This window comes from Vipera berus (assembly GCF_964194415.1).
Source record: "Vipera berus genome assembly, chromosome: Z".
NCBI lineage: Eukaryota > Metazoa > Chordata > Lepidosauria > Squamata > Viperidae > Vipera > Vipera berus.
Genome location: NC_138205.1, coordinates 1,642,260 through 1,658,945, shown reverse-complemented (window position 1 = coordinate 1,658,945; position 16,686 = coordinate 1,642,260). Strand labels below are relative to the sequence as shown.

The window sequence follows — 16,686 nt, the reverse complement described above, 5'->3', positions numbered from 1 at the left end:
TTCAAGGGACCTTGGAGGTCATCTAGTCCAACCCGCCCTGCTCAAGCAGGAGAGACAAACGGCTGAGTGTTAAGTGAGTTTTGCCCCATTTTAGGACCTTTCTTGCCATCGTTAAGTGAATTACTTGCAGGTGTTAAGTTGTTAATTAATTCCAGCTTCCCCCATTGACTTTGCTTGGCGGAAGGACGCAAAAGGGGATCACTGCGACCGTCATAAATATGAGTCAGTCACCACGCGACTGAATTTTGATCATGTGACCATGGGGGGGGATGCCGCAACAGTTACAAGTGTGAAAAACGGTCCTAAGTCCCTTTTTTCCAGTGCGCTTGTAACTTGGATCAGTCACTAAACGAACTGTCGTAAGTCGAGGACTGTCTGCATTCCATCCCTGTGCCGTGATTTCTGCTCTTATACAAGCAGACTACACTTGAGACCAGGAAAATTCACGATTGGGCATTAAGCGAGTGTCCGCCTCTGACGTTTGCCACCTTTCTCGTTTCGTCGTTAAGCGAATCCGGCGTCTCCCGTTTGGAGGCCGGCTGGAAATGCCAACTGCGATCACGTGACTCTGAGATGCAGCAACCGTCGTAGTGCGAGACCCTTGCCAAGTGCCCCAGTTGCGGTCACGCGATACGACAGTCGTAACTTGAGGACCAGTCGTGTCCCTTTTCTCCCCGGCACTGTCGTAAATTTCAAATCGTCGTTCAACAAACGGTCGTAAAAACGAAGACGAAGCCCTATCGGACATCAAGAGCCGGGCCTTGTTGCAATTTGGGCCTGAGGCTGCCAAGGTCTTACCTGCCCAGGGGATTCTGGGTAATCCTCGTTGTAAGCTGAGGCTATGCTGCTCTGGACGGCGGACATCCAGGCCTGTAGGTGGCGCTCTGAGTCGGCCTGGAGGAGGCAGGACCTAAAGCGAGAGACAGGAGGAAAGGATACTGGACCCTGGACTCATCGGAAGCCCAGGCAGTCCTCGTCCTTACGACCAAAATTGACCCCTACGTTTCTGCTGGTAAAGTGGAGACGTTTGCTAAGTGGATTTTGCCCTGTTTTACCACCGTTCCTGCTGCAGTCGTTAAGAGAATCACTGCAGTCCTTAAATTAGTCGTGCGGTTGTTAAACGAATCCGGTTTGCCCCCCCCCCGCTTGACTTTGCTTGTCAGAAGGTCACAAAGGGGGCAATCACGTGACCCCAGGATGCTGCAAACCATCGTAAATGCGAGTCGGTGGCCAAGCGGCTGAATTTGATCATGCGACCGCGGGGGAGGCTGCGACGGTTGTTAAGTGTGAAATGTGGGGAAGCCGGAGTCCCGTAACCACCGACTTAAAAAAACTGCAGTGATTCACTTAACAATGGTGGCCACGAAAGGTTGTAAAAACGGGGCAAAGTCCGCTTCACCGACGTCTCACTTAGCGACAAAAATTTTGGGCTCCAGTGCAATGTGAACTCGAGGACGAGCTGCAGATGTGGAAATGACTCAATTTTGCAAGAGGGGAAGTTGCAGTTGTTGCAACAGCTGCATTGGTGTTTAAATGGTGTGTCTTTGTGTGTGTGTCTGTGTGTGTGTGTGTGTGTGTGTGTATTAATAGAACAGAATAGAATAATAAAATATAGAATAGAATAGAACAGAACAGAATAGAATAATAAAATACAGAATAGAATAATAAAATATAGAATAGAATAATAAAATATAGAATAGAACAGAATAATGATAATAGAATAGAAAAATGAAGAATAGAATAGAATTGAAAATATGGAATAGAATAGATAGAACAGAACAGAAAATATAGAATAGAAAATATAGAACAGAATAGAATAATAAAATACAGAATAGAATAAAATACAGAATAGAATAGAATAATAAAATATAGAACAGAATAATGATAAGAATAGAATAGAATAGAATAGAATAGAATAGAATAGAATAGAATAGAATAGAATAGAATAGAATAGAATAGAATAGAATAGAATAGAATAGAATAGCATAAATATTGGAATATAGAATAGAATGGAATAGAATAGAATAGATAGTAACTGGAAGGGACCTTAGAGGTCTTCTAGTCTAGCCCCCTGCTCAACCAGGAGAACCTGTAATGTCTCAGACAGGCGAATGTGTTAAATGTATTTCTTTTTTGTCCTTTCGATTTATATATATAAATTCTTCTTCTTCTCCCAGAAGAATGAAGCTGAAGCCACCAGCCTGAGGATGACGGATGAGATTCCGTCGAAACGTTGCCCTGATACCTCCAATTCTACGTGGGAAAAAACCCCAAAGGAAAAATTGAGAGGAAAGAGGGGGGGAAAAAGAGAGGGAAAGAGGGGAAAAAGGGAGAAGTCTTGTGGAGGGGGAAGAGAGGAGGGGAAAGCGGGCGGTGTGTGTGTGTGTGTTTGTTTAAAAAAAAATCTATACAGCTCTGCTGGCGCCATCTTGACTTTTTTGACCTGCCCCGCCCCTCCTGCTGTGAGTGTCCCCGTCTGCCGCCGCTCTCAGCCAGGAGGGCGATGTGTGTGTGAGGGGGGGGGGACTCACTTGGCGGGGGAGACCACCTCGAAGCAGAATCGGCGCTCCTGATCCGGACAGGGCTTGACCGTGCAGAGGCGAAGGTCCTCCACCACCACCGTCAGCGCGTCCTGCCAGGTTGGGGGGGGGGAGGAGGAGGAGAAGGAGGAGGAGGAGGAGGAGGAGGAGGAGGAGGTCACGAGGGGTCCAGCACGTCCCCAGCACCCCCACCCCACCCCCCCACCAAGAAAGGCAGCGCCAGGGCCCCCCACCGCGCCCCCCCAGACCCTGTGGAGGCCTTTGCACATCGTTTTGATTCTTTCTTTCTTTCTCTTTCCTTTCGTTCTTCCTCTTCTTCCATCCTTCTTTTCCTCCTTCCTTCCTTCCTTCGTCTCCTTCCATCTTCCTTCCTCCCTCCCTCGTCTTTTCCTTCATTGCTTCCTTTCTTCCCTCCTTTTCTCTTATTTCCTTCCTTCCTTCTTCCTTTTCTCCCTCCCTTATTTTTTCCTTGCCTATTTCCTCCCTCCCTCCCTCCCTCTCCATTTCCTCCCTTCCCTCCCTCCCTTCCCTCCCTCCCTATTTCCTTCCTCCCTCCCTCCCTTCCCTCCCTCTCTTATTTCCTTCCTTCCTTCTTCCTTTTCTCCCTCTTATTTTTTCCTTCCCTATTTCCTTCCTTCCTCCCTCTCTTCCTCCATTTCCTCCCTCCCTCTTCTTCTCCTTCCTCCCCCCTTCCCTCCCCCCCAATGAAACCTGCCCCCCTCCCGGCCCATCCAGAGGCAGCCCCCCCCCAACGCACCTTGGCCTTCTTCTGATAGACCAGCTGGCTGCTCTGGATGGAGAACCAGCGCCTGCCAGGGACAAAGAGCCGCAGGTGAGCAGAGCAGCCCAAGGAGAGCCTCCCTGTGTTGGAGCAGTCTACCTCCCCGAGGACAATTGCAGGGCCGGGCTCCCTTCAGCCTCAAAGGGAAACAGGCGCTGGGGGATCCCGGCCGACGACCGCAATCAGTGCCAGCGTATTTCTTGCCAAGCAAGGCGGTTGTGAAATGAGTCACGCCTGATCAGGCGGTCATTAAGCGAATCCAGCCTGCCCCCCCTACCCCCCATTGGCTTTGTTTGTCAGAAGCTGCTGGGAATCACGTGACTCTGGGATCCTGCAACTGTCATAAATACGAGTCAGTTGCCAAGCACCCGATTTGGATCAGGTGACCTCGGGGGATCCTGCAACGGTCGTTAAGTGAGAAAAAGGGTCATAGGTCCGTTTTCTCAGTGCCGTCGTATCTTCGGAACAGTCGTTAAAGAAGTGGCTGTAAACGGAGGAGTCTTTGTAGTTTCCCAGAGCTGCCTGACTCGGTTTGTGACGGCGTGTCTCAACCGTGGGAACTTTTAAGAGGAGTGGGCTTCAACTCCCAGAATCCCCCAGGCCGGCAGATCAATTTTCCATATAACTATCCTGCTGTCTATTCTAGCCTGATTAATTTAGCGTTTTCACTTTGCTGGAGTCAAGATATGTTACGCCGACTCCATACCCACCCTCAACACATAGTCCTCGGCTTACTTTCCATTAAGTGAATCAGGGCCGTTGTTAAGCGAGTCACACGGTCGTTAAGCGAATCCAACTCCCACCCCTTGACTTTGCTTGTCCGAGGGCCGCAAAAGCGTGACCGTGTGACCCCCCCGGGAGACGCTGCGACCGTCGTAAATACAACCCAGTTTGCCGAGGGTCTGGATTTTGATCCCGCGACGCTCCTAAGTGTGAAAAGTGGTGCTACGTCACTTGTTTTGCAACTCAACGAACGGACGTAAGTCGAGGACTGCCTGTGCTAAGAAAGTTACCCAATAATAAAACAAAACAAAACGAAATAAAACTAAGAACCAGTGATGCTTCTTCCTTGTCCAATCCACGCTGAGTTCCGGCAAACCGTTTGTTGGCTGGGGGATTCTGGGAGTTGAAGTCCACAAGCCTCAAAAGCAACTGAGAGGTCTATGAGATGACGGCGGGGGGGAGGGGGGGGACGCAGGTGCAGCCACGCTCACCTGCTCCAGGTCTTGAAGGCGTTGCTGGCCCGTTTGTACAGGTATCCCTCCATCACCACCTGGCCTGGCTCGGCCTGGATTTCGGGGATGTCGTCCTCTTGGGTCAAGTCCTGGCCAAGATGAGAAGACAAGGTGAACCTGGGAGCAAAGGATCTTCTGAAGCCGACAGAAGGCACGGATGGGAAGCAACCTAGAACTTCCTGACAGGGAGAACAATTAACCAGTGGAACTACCTGCCTCCAGAAGCAGGGAACGCTCCAACACTGGAAGTTTTTAAGAAGAGACTGGACAGCCATTTGCCTGAAATGGAATAGGGTTTCCTGCCTGAGCTGGGGATTGGACTAGATGACCTCCAAGGTTCCTTCCAAGTGTTATTCTGTTATTCTTTCTTCCTTCCTTCCTTCCTTCCTTCCTTCCTTCCTTCCTCCTTTCCTTCCTTCCTTCTCCAACACTGGAAGTTTTTTAAGAAGAGACTGGACAGCCATTTGTCTGAAATGGTATATAGGGTTTCCTGCCTGAGCAAGGGGGTTGGACTAGATGACCTCCAAGGTCCCTTCTGGGTCTGTTATTCTTTTTTTTTCCTCCCTCCCTCCCTCCCATCCTTCCTTCCTTCTTCCCTTCCTCCCCCCTCCCTGCCTGGCTGAGGAATTCTGGGAGTTGAAGTCCACAAGTCATCAAAGGGCCAAGTTTGAAGACCCCCTGGTGTCGAGTCTTCTGAAAGGAGTCCCCAGGTGGCTGCCCACCCATTTGCTCAGGTGACCCCCGAGGAGACAGGTAAACCTCCAGGTGGCCTCCAAAAGGAGGCAAAGGACCAGCTCTGTCCGCAAGGAGGATAAAGCCTTTCACTGCCCCACCGTCCAGTCAGAACCTGAGGAAGCTTCCGGGATGAGAAGCGAAACCTCTTCCAAGGAAAAGCAAGCAAGTCCGGCTGCCTCCTGGGGGAAAAAAAAAAAGCCCCTTTGGACGGTCGTGAGCACCTCCACGGACACCCACCTTCTGCTTTATGACAGCGTGTCTCTGCTCCATGTCCCTCTTCTCTCGGGCCGACTCCAGGACCAGCTCGTGGAGCTGGAAAAGAAACGGCCACCTCAGGGCGGAGAAAACCCAAAGGTCACCCCGACTTCTGCAAAGCCACCGGGCAGGGAACAGACCCCCCCTTTCAAGCATGTGTTTCCCCCCCCACACACACACTCCGCCCGGCTCTCTCCGGGGCCAAAACCCAGCTCAGGGGTCACCGCGCAGGACAGTCCAGTTCTTGCCAAAAGGAAACGGCTGGGCGAGGTTCGAAGCGGACAGCAAGGATGGAAGTTTTATTTATTCATTCATTCACTTTTTAATATTACATATATATATATATTTATATATTTATATATATTTATATATATTTATATATATATATATTTATATATTTATATATATTTATATATATATATTTATATATATATATTTATATATATTATATATATATATATATATATATATATATATATATATATATATATATATATATATATATATATATATATATATATATATATATATATATATATATATATATATATATATATATATATATATATATATATATATATATGAGAGAGAGAGAGAGTGAGTAATACGGGCCAAATCTTTTTTTTTTTAATTTTTAATTCTTTGTTAGCAATCCAAAAATTTATTATATATATATATACCGGTATGTGTGTGTTTGTGTGTGTGTGTATATATATACACACACACACACACACACACACACATATGTATCTATGTACGTATGTATACACACACAGAGCGGGAAAAACATTTTAAACATTTTTTTTAAAAAAATCAAAAAATCGACACACACACACGCAGAGCAGCCAACAAAAAGGAATTTTCTTTTCTTTCCCAATATATGTAATCCACAACTTATAGCCGTTCATTTAATAATAATAATAATAATAATAATAATAATAATAATAATAATAATAATAATAATGTTGGATGGGACCTTGGAGGTCATCTAGTCCAACCCCCTGCTAAGGCAGGAAACCCTATATGAAGTCGCAACGACACTGGGAAAAAAAGCGACTTAGGGCCATTTTTCACACTTACGCAATCAAAATCCGGACGCTCAGCGCAACCAACTCGTATTTATGACGGTCGCAGCGTCCCGGGGGGGAGGGGTTGTGTCATGCAATCCCCTCTTGCGACCGTCTGAGAAGCAAAGTCGACGGAAGAAGCTGGGTTCACTTAACGACCGTGTGATTCGCTGAACAGCAGCAGCGACTCACTTAACGGCGGTGGCAAGCGAGGTCATAAAATGGGGTGAAACTCACTTCACAGCTGTCTTGCTGTTGAAATTTCTAAACTCAGTTGTGGTCATATGTCAAGAACTATTTGTGAGGTCAAGATGAGTGAATATGGCAATAAAAATAATATAGGGTTTCCTGCCTGAGCAGAGGGTTGGACTAGATAACCTCCAAGGACCCTTCCAACTTTATCATTATTATTATTATTACTATTACTATTATTTATTATTATTATTATTATTATTATTATTATTATTATTATTATTATTATTATATTATTATTCCTTGCGGTTGACTTTTTTCTTTCGTTCGCCTCTGGCGCGGCGGATTAAAATCTGCATTCAAGAGTTGGGGAGCCAAAATATTTCATTTTGCAGCTGAGAAATATACAGGTAAGTCCTCAGTTCCTTTAGCGACCATTCAAAGTGACAGCGGCACTGAAATAAAGCAACTCGGGACCGTTTTTCGCACTTAACGACCATTGCAGCATCCCCCACGGTCACTCACGCCATTTACCTTCGGATGCCGACAAGTGGTTCGCATTTGTGACAGTTGCGGCGCCGTGACGAGGGGTCACCTGATCAGATTTTGCGACCGTCTAACGAGCAAAGTCAATGAGCAGGCTGGGTTCCCTGAACAACCGCGTGACTATATTTAACAACGCCAGCAAGAGAAGTCGTAAAACGGGGCAATAGTGACCACAGCGGCAAGAGAAGTCATAAAACGGGGCAAAACTGCCTCCACAAGCTTCTCACTTAGCTCAACTGCGGTCTTAAACAGAGGACTGCCTGTATAGGATCTGAACAAACACGAGTCTTACAGGACTGCTGTGCTTCAGATGTGGTTGGACTACAGGTCCCATCACACCCAGTCAATTGGTTCTCCCCCCCCCTAATTGGTCTGGATTTGAACCAATCATTAACGGATATATCTTGCATTGATAGAAATTGACTCAGAAACAGAACTTGTTAAAGATTGTATGATAAAGTGGGCTCAGAATATTCAAGAAGTTATCACAATGGACACTTGGGAAAAGATCTGGGTGAGGAACGTAAAATTTACGCAAGCCCAAAACCTAAGAGAGAACTTTTATAAAATGTTTTATAGATGGCATTTAGATCCTAAAAGCTTGCAAGTATGTATCCGAACTACCAACCTAAATGTTGGAGATGTGGTGGCGAAGATGCAACGTATTTTCATATATGGTGGACCTGCAAAAAGGTTAAGGCTTTTTGGATTAAAATCTGGTGGAATATGCAGAAGATTTTTAAGCAAAGGATAAAGTTTTGTCCGCAATTGTTCTTATTGGGTATAATTACGGATACTACTGTTGTGGACACCAAGTTGATGCTGAACTTAATTACGGCAGCAAGACTTTTAGTAGGCCAATATTGGAAGAAGGAGGAACTGCCGACTATAGAAGAATGGACTCTAAAAGTTTCTGACCTGGAGGAAATGGCAAAGATCTCGGCTTACTTGAAAGATCATTCGCAAGAACGTTATATTATGGAGTGGAAAAAGTGGATCGATTACATCCAGAACAAATATGGGACTAAAAAGTTTCATTTAGCATTTGAATAAGTTTTTTCCTTTTTTCTCTTTTTTATGTAATATTAGTATTGCTTGTAGTCATTTCATATGAGCTAGAGTGCGATAGACTTAATAGGTTATTGTTGTTAGCATATGGATGTTTATGATTGTTCTTTGTTTTTATACCTTGTATTTAGCTCTGGGAAGTCGGGGAGGGGGGAGGGGGGAAGGGGGGAGGGCTAGGGAGGGCTAGGAAGGGGTGGGCGGAGGGAGGGGGGGAGGGATTGTTAAAGATAAAATGTATTGTAAAACTTTTCAATTAAAAAAAAAAAACCGCTGTTGCAAGGAAGTTTCTCGCACCAGCAACAGTGGAAAATAAGAGAGTCCCTGCTTATTCCCTTTTTCCTGGCTGGCCTCCGTCCCTCACACATCCTTTTCCCCTCCGACCTTAATTCAGAAATGCTGGATGCTCCTTGTCTGGCCTTTTAGAATTATGGGGCACCAGATTTTGATCCTGAAGACCAAGCTGAACCTCTGTGGAGGAAGGAAGGAAGCAAAAGAGATATGGCCAGCAAGTTGGCATCTGTATTCCAGGATCTGTGAGTATGGGAGGGAAGGAGGTTGTATTCCCGGCTCCTGAGAATATGATGGTGAAGATGCCAGAGAGAGAACCAAGAGGCATCCAGAATATATTAGGCAACCGTGAGGCAATAAGAAAATAAGAGAGTCCCTGCTTATTCCCTTTTTCCTGGCTGGCCTCCGTCCCTCACACATCCTTTTCCCCTCCGACCTTAATTCAGAAATGCTGGATGCTCCTTGTCTGGCCTTTTAGAATTATGGGGCACCAGATTTTGATCCTGAAGACCAAGCTGAACCTCTGTGGAGGAAGGAAGGAAGCAAAAGAGATATGGCCAGCAAGTTGGCATCTGTATTCCAGGATCTGTGAGGATGGGAGGGAAGGAGGTTGTATTCCCGGCTCCTGAGAATATGATGGTGAAGATGCCAGAGAGAGAACCAAGAGGCATCCAGAATATATTAGGCAACCGTGAGGCAATAAGAAAATAAGAGAGTCCCTGCTTATTCCCTTTTTCCTGGCTGGCCTCCGTCCCTCACACATCCTTTTCCCCTCCGACCTTAATTCAGAAATGCTGGATGCTCCTTGTCTGGCCTTTTAGAATTATGGGGCACCAGATTTTGATCCTGAAGACCAAGCTGAACCTCTGTGGAGGAAGGAAGGAAGCAAAAGAGATATGGCCAGCAAGTTGGCATCTGTATTCCAGGATCTGTGAGTATGGGAGGGAAGGAGGTTGTATTCCCGGCTCCTGAGAATATGATGGTGAAGATGCCAGAGAGAGAACCAAGAGGCATCCAGAATATATTAGGCAACCGTGAGGCAATAAGAAAATAAGAGAGTCCCTGCTTATTCCCTTTTTCCTGGCTGGCCTCCGTCCCTCACACATCCTTTTCCCCTCCGACCTTAATTCAGAAATGCTGGATGCTCCTTGTCTGGCCTTTTAGAATTATGGGGCACCAGATTTTGATCCTGAAGACCAAGCTGAACCTCTGTGGAGGAAGGAAGGAAGCAAAAGAGATATGGCCAGCAAGTTGGCATCTGTATTCCAGGATCTGTGAGGATGGGAGGGAAGGAGGTTGTATTCCCGGCTCCTGAGAATATGATGGTGAAGATGCCAGAGAGAGAACCAAGAGGCATCCAGAATATATTAGGCAACCGTGAGGCAATAAGAAAATAAGAGAGTCCCTGCTTATTCCCTTTTTCCTGGCTGGCCTCCGTCCCTCACACATCCTTTTCCCCTCCGACCTTCATCCTGGCCCACGGGCAGGCAGACCATCGCCCTGTGTACACAACTGGGCCGACACCTACCTTCGTAACAATTAAAAGGGAAACGAAATAGAAATCAAACATAAACCAGGTAGTAAAGGGAAATAAAATAAGAAGCGCGGGTCTAGTGCAACAAGCAATGAACTAAAGTGAAACACGCCCTAAAATAAAAGATAAACAAAATAAAATAGGCCATCAGATAAAATTAGAAAACGAATAAAACATACAATGAAAAATAATATAAAATAAAACAGGATGTAATAAAACAAAAGACAAAGTAAATAAAATAAAAGTAAATAAAATAAAATAATAAATAAAATAAATAAAAAACTAAAGTAAAACTAAAGAAAAAGTAAACTATACTAAGATAAAGAATGCAATGCAATAGAATAGAATAGAATAGAATAGAAAAGAATAGAATAGAATAGAAAATAGAGTAAAATAGAACAGAATAGAATAATAAAATACAGAATAGAATAGAATATAGAATAGAATAAAATACAGAATAGAATATAGAATAGAACAGAATAGAAAATAGATTAGAGTAAAATAAAATAGGATAGAATAGAATATAGAGTAGAATAGAATAGAATAATAAAATACAGAATAGAATATAGAATAGAATAGAATAGAATAGAATAGAATAGAATAGAATAGAATAGAATAGAATAGAATAGAATAGAATAGAATAGAATAGAATAGAATAGAATAGAAAAGAAAATATGGAATAGAATAGAATAGAATAGAATAGAATAGAATAGAATAGAATAGAATAGAATAGAATAGAATAGAATAGAAAATAGAATAGAGTAAAATAGAATAGAATAGAACAGAATAGAATAATAAAATACAGAATAGAATATAGAATAGAACAGAATAGAAAATAGATTAGAGTAAAATAAAATAGGATAGAATAGAATATAGAGTAGAACAGAATAGAATAATAAAATACAGAATAGAATATAGAATAGAATAGAATAGAATAGAATAGAATAGAAAATAGAATAGAGTAAAATAGAATAGAATAGAACAGAATAGAATAATAAAATACAGAATAGAATATAGAATAGAACAGAATAGAAAATAGATTAGAGTAAAATAAAATAGGATAGAATAGAATATAGAGTAGAACAGAATAGAATAATAAAATACAGAATAGAATATAGAATAGAATAGAATAGAATAGAATAGAATAGAATAGAATAGAAAATAGAATAGAGTAAAATAGAATAGAATAGAACAGAATAGAATAATAAAATACAGAATAGTATATAGAATAGAATAGAATAGAATAGAATAGAATAGAAAATAGAATAGAGTAAAATAGAATAGAATAGAATAGAATAATAAAATACAGAATAGAATATAGAATAGAATAGAATAGAATAGAATAGAATAGAATAGAACAGAATAGAATAGAAAATAGATTAGAGTAAAATAAAATAGGATAGAATAGAATATAGAGTAGAATAGAATAGAATAATAAAATACAGAATAGAATATAGAATAGAATAGAATAGAATAGAATAGAATAGAATAGAATAGAATAGAATAGAATAGAACAGAACAGAATAGAACACAACACAACACAGCACAACACAACACAACACAACACAATAGTGGCCCCCTCACCTGAGCAGCCAGGCCTTTCCGATACTCTTCCAGCTGTTTCGACTCCTGGGATCCCTGCTCCAGGAAGACGGATTGGGCCTCCATGAAGGACAAGATCTGGAACGAGTGGAGGGATCAAAAGAGAGACCCCCGCCCACCTCTTACAAGATCTGGGCTACCCTGAAAGGGTTCTTTGCAAACGGAGAGAGTTGCAGGTAAAACAGGCAAGAGACCGCAGCCTTGGGGGGTGGGTGGGGGAGGAACTTTAGATAGCCTCAGAGGTGCTATTTTTGGGGGGTGGATTTTCCCACCAGCCGGGTCCCCCCCACCTGGGCACTGAAAACTCAAATTAGGGCTGAAATTCAGAACGGGGAAAAAAAGGGAGAGATTTTTCTGGCATGAGAAGGCCGACTCAAGGCAGCCTCGGCCTGTATTTCTCCCACTTGGCCACTTCTAAGACCTGTGGACTTCAACTCCCAGAATTCCCCAGCCAGCCAACCGTGTTGACTGGAGAATAAGTGTGCAGGTCTTAAAAGCGGGCAGGTTTGACCAACACGGGCTTACGTGTCAACCCCCATGGATGGCCCAGCACCGGAGCTGCCCTGCGCCGCGGTGGCACCCTGTGCACCGAGTGCGAATCTGAACGCAAACTAACAAAGCAATTCAAATCAGTGCAAAATCGGGAACCAGAGATGGCTCCGGCGTCTGACACAGGGGCAGCCTTGCTGAAGGATATGTCCTAACGTAAGCTAGTCGTAGACACGGCCCGTAGCAAAGGCTCGAGGCTGGGGCTGATGGGGACTGTAGTCCCAAAGACCAAGGAGACGTAGGATTGGGGAAAAGGAGTCACTCACAAATTTGAGGATCTCAAATTTCTTCTTGGATTGAATGACGTTGATCTGAAAAAAAAAAGGGGAAGGGTCTGGAGTCACGTGGGGAGAGGATCACGGACGGACACCCCCAGACCCAGAACTGAGACTGTCAGCCAGGGGTCTTTCAGGACTCCCCCCCCCCCCGCACACACACCTCCAGCACGTAGTCGAGGGCCCGGCTGCGGAAGGTGGTACGGGCTGCTTTGAGGGTGACCACGGCGTCTTCGGCCTCGTGGTGGCGCCGACGGGGGACCTCGGCATTATGGTGCAAGGCGCTGGCCAGACCTTCGCTGCCCCGTTCGAATTCCTTCCGGGTCTCTTTGAAGTGCTTAATGTCCCTGGAAGAGAAAGGTCTGGGTTCACACGATGCCCGTAACCTGGGTCAGCTGTATTCACCGAAGAGGGGGAGACTCGGACAAAACCTGTTCCTCTGTTTGTCCCAGAACAACAGTCCTGTGAGGTGGGTTGGGCTGAGAGACAGAGGGACTAGCCCAAAGTCACCCAGTCAGCTTTCATGCCTCAGCCGGGACTAGAACTCACCGTCTCCTGCCAATTGGCCCAAAGTCACCCATCTGACTTTCATGCCTAAAGCGGGACTAGAACTCACCGTCTCCTGGTGACTGTCCCAAAGTTACTGATCCGGCTTTCGTGCCTAAGGCGGTACTAGAACTTACCATCTCCTGGTGATTGGCTCAAAGTCACCCAGCTGGCTTTCATGCCTAAGGCAGAACTAGAACTCACTGTCTCCTGGTAATTGGCCCAAAGTCACCCAGCCGGCTTTCATCCCTACAGTGGGACTAAAACTCACCATCTCCTGGTGACCGTCCTAAAGTTACTGATCCAGCTTTCAGGCCTAAGGGGGTACTGGAACTCACCATCTCCTGGTGATTGGCCCAAAGCCACCCATCCGGCTTTCAGGCCTATGGTGGGACTAGAACTCACCATCTCCTGGTCTCTAGCCTTAACCAATAGACTCAGATAAACCGATGAATCTTAAACTCCAATAACTAAATCCATTTTGGCCTAGTTGAGCTTCTTATATGATCCCAGATATGCGGGGAGGCAGCTAACAAATGCAAAGCTAACCAGAGTTGGGTTAGTTGAATTAATAGACTGAGAGCCAAGCCAGACACCGGGGACCCGAGTTCAAGTCCTCTTCAGCCAAGACTTAATCCCCGCCCAAAAATTTGCGGGTTGCTTTCACACAACCCGCTAAGCCAGCGGATTCCCATCAGGCAGACTTACTCCTTCACCAGAGTTTGTAGCTGCTGCTTGAGAGACTGCTGCGCGGTCTCCAGGAGTTCCTAGGGCGAAAAGGAGCCTTTTCAAGCAAGTTGCATCCAAGCCTACCTTAATTTATACTATTACTTTATTGCATTAAGTTTTTATTGGGTTGTCTTGAACATTTTATTTTACTGCATGTCTTCTTTCCTATTGCAACGCATATTTTTTGCCACAGTTATTAAATGAATTCTATCCTTAATCCTCTGTGCTGCGAGACTGTCTTTGATTTCTTGAAGGCCACAGACTAGACAGTCACTTGTCTGAAATGGTATAGGGTCTCCTGTTGAGCAGGGGGCTGGACTAGATGACCTCCAAGGTCCCTTCTGGCTCTATTCCATTCTATTCTGTTCTGTTCTATTTTCATATTTCTATTCTATTCTATTCTATTCTATTCTATTCTATTCTATTCTATTCTATTCTATTCTATTCTCATATTTCTATTCTATTCTATTCTATTCTAATATTGGGGGAAAAATATCTGTTATTGCTATTTTGGGGGTGGGCTTGTTCTGAGCTCTCCATCTTGTTCACAGGGTTGGGATTTCCTGGTGGCCTCCCATCCCTTCACGTTAGGAAGGATCAACCCACCCACCTGTTGCTGTTCCATCATTCTGCTCAAGCTTTGGGAAAACTTTTCCAGGGACTCCTGGGCGGAGAAAAGAAATGAAAGAAAAGAAAAACGTTGGAATGTGGAACATCCGGCCTAACCATCATTTATCCTAATTGTTTTTCCGGCGTTCGGTTTGGATCAAACCAATGCCGGCTCATTTGCAATCCAACCGGGAGTTCTCCTCGCGGGCTGAACTACAATTCCCACTGCACCCAGGCGACAGAGTACTTGGCGAGTTGAGCAACCGGACCCAGCGTTTGGGAAGTGATGTCGGGTGCAAAGCGCTTTGCACACGCTCAGAGGGCAGAATCTTGCCCTTCCTTCCCGCAGGAGGAATTTTGCCTTGCCCAGTCTTTGATTTTGGTCTCTCTCTCTCTCTCACACGCACACACCCACATGCACGCACAAACACACAAAATACACAAAGACACACAGAGCTGGGACACGGGAACAGCTGAGTGCCAGGCGGGTGCCACAATGCACAGTTCTCTTGCCAGCGGCCCGGCTGGGATTTAGGGGCACCCCCAGCCTCCCCCCTCCCCCCAAGTCCACTTACACTCATCAACGTGTCCCCCGAGGAATTCTGGGAAAGCTCCTGGATCCCCGATGCGAAACTCTTGCTGTGGCTGCAGAACTGGCGCCCGGATTCCAGCATGGCGCCGCCCAGCTTCAGCAACTGCCGGGGGGGGGGCGGGCGGGGTTGAAGACGGACAGACAGGTCAGGATTGGGACACACGGACCCCAGGAACGGGCATCTGGGCTGTATCCCGGTGAGAGGGGCATCCCAGCCCCCCTCCCAGAACCAGCCCTGGCACACCGTGGGGCAGTGCCCACCCACTTAACCCAGCGCCAGCCTGCAGACGGGCATCCCAGCTGGTAGGATCAGCAGCAATGAAACGGTCTTCGGCTTATGGCTGTTTGTTTAGCCACCGTTTGAAGTTAGAACGGTGCTGAAAAAAAGCTGGTTCTTGCACTAACCATGTTCCTGTGAAGCCATGATCAAAATTCAGGCATTTGGCAACCAGCATGTATTAACAAGGCTTGCACCATCCCAGGGTTATGTGACTACACTCTTTCTTTCTTTCTTTCTTTCTTTCTTTCTTTCTTTCTTTCTTTCTTTCTTTCTTTCTTTCTTTCTTTCTTCCTTCCTTCCTTCCTTCTCCTCCCTCCCTTCCTTCTTTTCCTTCCTTCTCTTCCTTCTCCTCCCTCCCATCCCTTCCATCCTTCTCTTCCTTCTCCTCTTTCCTTCCTTTCTTCTTCTTTCCTTCCCTCTCTACCTCCCTTTCTCTACCTCGCTCTTTTTCATTTCTCTTCCCTTCCTTTTCCTCCACTCTCCTTCCTTCCCTTTCTCTTCTCCCTATCCACCCAGAGGAATTCTGGGAAAGGTCCTGGATTCCCCCCCCCCATGCAAAACTCTTTCTGTGGCTGCAGAACTGGCACCTGGGTTGCCATCTCGCCCACCTTGAACTCGTGTATTCATTTAGCTTGCGATGGGTTATTTTTTTTCACTTTGCGGCAGTCAAGATATATTATGTCTACCGCATTCCCACCGTCTATTAAGTAAGTTACCCAATTTTTTTAAAAAAAGCAATAAAGATAATCTAGCCACATTTGGTTCTTCTCCTATCCATGCTGAATTCCGCTAAACCCTTGCCGGCTGGGGAAATCTGGGAGCTGAAGAAAAAGACACTTTTGGATCCAAAAGGACCAAGATCACAAAGGATCTGAATCGTTCTAGGATGGATTTTGCTGTAGGCAGGAAGTTACTCTTCTGTGGTGTAAGATGGTGCAATTCAGAGGAAGCTGCAGAATTTTAAAAGGCCTTTAAACCGGGGCTCTTCAAACGTGGCGACTTTTAACCCTTGTGGACTTCAGCTCCCAGAATTCTGTGTTTTGCTCAGTCTCAGGCTGGGGAATTCTGGGAGTTGAAGCCCACAAGTCTTAAACTTGCCAGGTTTGGGGACCCTTGGCCTCCAGGCCAGCACTTCTCAGTGAATTTAAGGTGGATGGACTTCAACTCCCAGAATTCTGTGCGTTTCTTAGGCTTACGCTAGGGAATTCTGGGAGTTGAAGTCCACAAGTCTTAAAGTTGCAACGTTTGAAGGCCCCTGCTGTA

At 45.3% G+C, this 16,686-nt stretch overlaps 1 protein-coding gene across 4 annotated transcripts in view; it reads right to left on the bottom strand.

The window, feature by feature from the left end:
• The window catches only part of LOC308678226 (arf-GAP with coiled-coil, ANK repeat and PH domain-containing protein 1-like), a 33,787-nt gene that overhangs the window by 9,261 nt on the left and 7,840 nt on the right, over positions 1 to 16,686 (bottom strand). For all 4 annotated transcript variants that reach the window (XM_081345267.1, XM_081345268.1, XM_081345269.1 and 1 more), the window contains exons 3-13: positions 15,127 to 15,246; positions 14,553 to 14,606; positions 13,922 to 13,980; positions 12,831 to 13,014; positions 12,659 to 12,703; positions 11,826 to 11,921; positions 5,529 to 5,603; positions 4,536 to 4,645; positions 3,298 to 3,349; positions 2,532 to 2,632; positions 799 to 910 (exon numbers count right to left, since the gene is read on the bottom strand). In XM_081345267.1, the coding sequence (XP_081201393.1) occupies positions 799 to 910; positions 2,532 to 2,632; positions 3,298 to 3,349; positions 4,536 to 4,645; positions 5,529 to 5,603; positions 11,826 to 11,921; positions 12,659 to 12,703; positions 12,831 to 13,014; positions 13,922 to 13,980; positions 14,553 to 14,606; positions 15,127 to 15,246 (1,008 nt within the window). The remainder of the gene's footprint in view (positions 1 to 798; positions 911 to 2,531; positions 2,633 to 3,297; positions 3,350 to 4,535; positions 4,646 to 5,528; positions 5,604 to 11,825; positions 11,922 to 12,658; positions 12,704 to 12,830; positions 13,015 to 13,921; positions 13,981 to 14,552; positions 14,607 to 15,126; positions 15,247 to 16,686) is intronic.